This window comes from Equus quagga, chromosome 2 (assembly GCF_021613505.1).
Source record: "Equus quagga isolate Etosha38 chromosome 2, UCLA_HA_Equagga_1.0, whole genome shotgun sequence".
Lineage (NCBI taxonomy): Eukaryota > Metazoa > Chordata > Mammalia > Perissodactyla > Equidae > Equus > Equus quagga.
This window is the reverse complement of record NC_060268.1, coordinates 93,544,982-93,547,190: the sequence shown is the minus strand read 5'-3', so window position 1 is coordinate 93,547,190 and position 2,209 is coordinate 93,544,982. Positions and strand designations below refer to the sequence as shown.

General features: G+C 71.9%; 1 protein-coding gene across 2 annotated transcripts in view; it reads right to left on the bottom strand.

Annotated features, from left to right (window-relative positions):
* Positions 1–1,766, bottom strand: part of PDE8A (phosphodiesterase 8A) — a 136,414-nt gene extending 134,648 nt beyond the window's left edge. The window contains exon 1 of one of the 2 annotated variants that reach the window (XM_046652794.1): positions 1,659–1,766. In XM_046652794.1, coding sequence (XP_046508750.1) covers positions 1,659–1,661 — 3 coding nt within the window. In that variant the 5' untranslated portion in view covers positions 1,662–1,766. The remainder of the gene's footprint in view (positions 1–1,658) is intronic. The other variant, XM_046652793.1, reaches the window with a different exon arrangement.
* Positions 1,767–2,209: the final 443 nt, after the last annotated feature.

The following is a 2,209-nucleotide window of genomic DNA, read 5'->3' as shown; positions in this document are numbered from 1 at the left end:
CTGGGGCGGGCGGCGCACCGCGGCCGCCCCTCCGAACATGCCCTTCCTGAGGCGGGCGCCGCCGGCCGCCTCCCTCACATCGCCGCGCTCGCCCGGCCGCGCCGCGCTTCCGGGGAACTCCGGGGAGGAGACTGCGCTCTCCGGGCCCCGGAGCCGGCGACGCCGCGCCGCGCCAGCGACCCGGGGCGCCGAGCTCCCCGCCGCGGCCGCCGCCTCCGCCGGCCCACACCTAGCCGCGCCGCCAACAGATGCCGCCGGCCTGAGCGCGGCGGTGGGGAGGCCAGCCGGACGCTGTCGCCGCCGCGGGGTGGGGCTGAGGGCGGCCCGTCGAGGGACTCGGTGAGGCCTCGGCCGCCCGGGAGGGAACGAGGACCCGGGCTCCCGCCGGGCCTGGGGCCGCGCCGTCGAGAAGCGCGGCGGCAGCGGCAGCGGCAGCGGCAGCGGCGCTCGGCCGGCGCGGCGCAGCTCCGCCTCCGAGTTCCGCGCCGGGTCTTGCGGGCAGCGCGCCGCGCCCAGCCCCCAGCGGTGACCTCCAGCGGCTGCTGGCGTCAATGCAAAGCAGCCGGGCGCCCGCCGCCGCCGCCACGGAGCATGCGCGGCCGCGACGGGAGGGGCGCGCGGCCCGGCGCCCCGAGAAGGAAAGGGACTTGCCCGAGGGCACGCGGCCGTCTCCGGCGGGAGGGCTCTCCCTCGGGCCTGGGGCCGCCGCAGCCGAGAGCACCGGGTTCGAATCCCGGCTCCGTAACTTAGCAGCTGCGTGGCTTCGGTCCGCTCACCGTCTCTGAGATGTGGAGCTCTGGTCCATTAAAGAGCCCGGTGGTCCAAGCTCCGAGGGGGACGGAGGGGACTGGCGAGAGGGCCACGAGGGCGCCCGCGCTCCAGGCCCCAAGCGGGCGCCGTCCACGTGCGCTCCCTCGCGCGCCAGCACCTGGAGCATCGCGCGGGCTGCACCGGCGACGGGGAGGCGGCGATGCTGAGAAGCCACATTGCGCTGCAGGCGGGGGGCGCCGCCCTCCTCCTGTCTCAACCGAAGCACTGGGCGCCCTCGGGTGCCCGAGCCTGCAAAGGCTCCTTGCTTGCGGAAGCAGAACCAGGTGTCCGCCTAGCAGGCTGGGGCCGTGAAGACTCCAGACGCTCTCCGAACTGCGCCCCCCACACACCTCCACCAGCTCGCTGTGCGGCCTTGGTTGAACCACTTAACCTCTCTGTGCCTCGGGCTTCTCCCCGTCAGCTGGAAGGTGGCGCCCCTGGGTGTCTGTCCCCCACGTACCCGGAGCGACCCACGTGGGACCCGCCCGCGCTCCCGCCCCCTGCGGCTCGCAGTCCGCGGGGCCCCGGCGCGGCCGGTGCCTGCCTTTCCGCAGCCGCGGACCCGGCCGCTGTAAAGACCCGGAGGCCGGCTCCGGGCTGGAGTCGTGCCGCCGCGCCAGGCCTGCGGCCCAGGCTGCGGGGCCAGGGTCCCGCAGATGGTCTCCCGGGGCGGCGGGCAGCCTCGCGCCCCTCGCGCTCTTCTCTGGCCCAGCGGGCCGGCTGCTGGCCCGGGACTCCACGATCGAGCGCGAGCACGTGGAGCCGCAGTAATGTTCCCGCCTCCCCGCCTGGTAAAAGTGTCCCCGGCTCCGCGAGGACGGCCTGAAAGGCGCAGGGAAGGACTTTACCATCACCCCTCGTTCCACCGCCACTGTACAATGTTGTCTGCCTCTCTGCAGATTGCACGAAGTAACTTTTACAGCCAGACCCTTCTGAATAAAGAGTAATTCATGAAGAGAACGCTTTGAACCACCAGAGTGTAGGAGAGCCTATCGCGCCCTCTATCCGCCCCTTCCGCCTCGCCCACAAGTCCGGCCTTGGTGCCTCCGCGCGGTGACCTTGCCTGCCCAGGCCGCTCCACCCTCTCAGCCCTCCGGCCCGGCCCTCCCTTCGCAGGCAGGACCTCAGCGTCCTGGCCTCTTCTTGGAAATCCTTAAGCCCTGCGCTGATTAGGGGGCTGGGGGCGCTTTGCCCGCTCCCCTCGCTGGACCCTTGGGCTGCCCTCTGCCATCCTGAGCTGGTCACTTACCCTCTCTGTTCCCGGGGAACTGCTGGATAGCAGCGTTGACTGATTTCCAGCTGTGCAACTTGGGGGCTGTAGACTTGAAGACCTAAGACTGAGAAGGATACAGGAACAGACAGGAAAGGTGGAGTCACAGAGAGCAACCCTCCCCCTCAC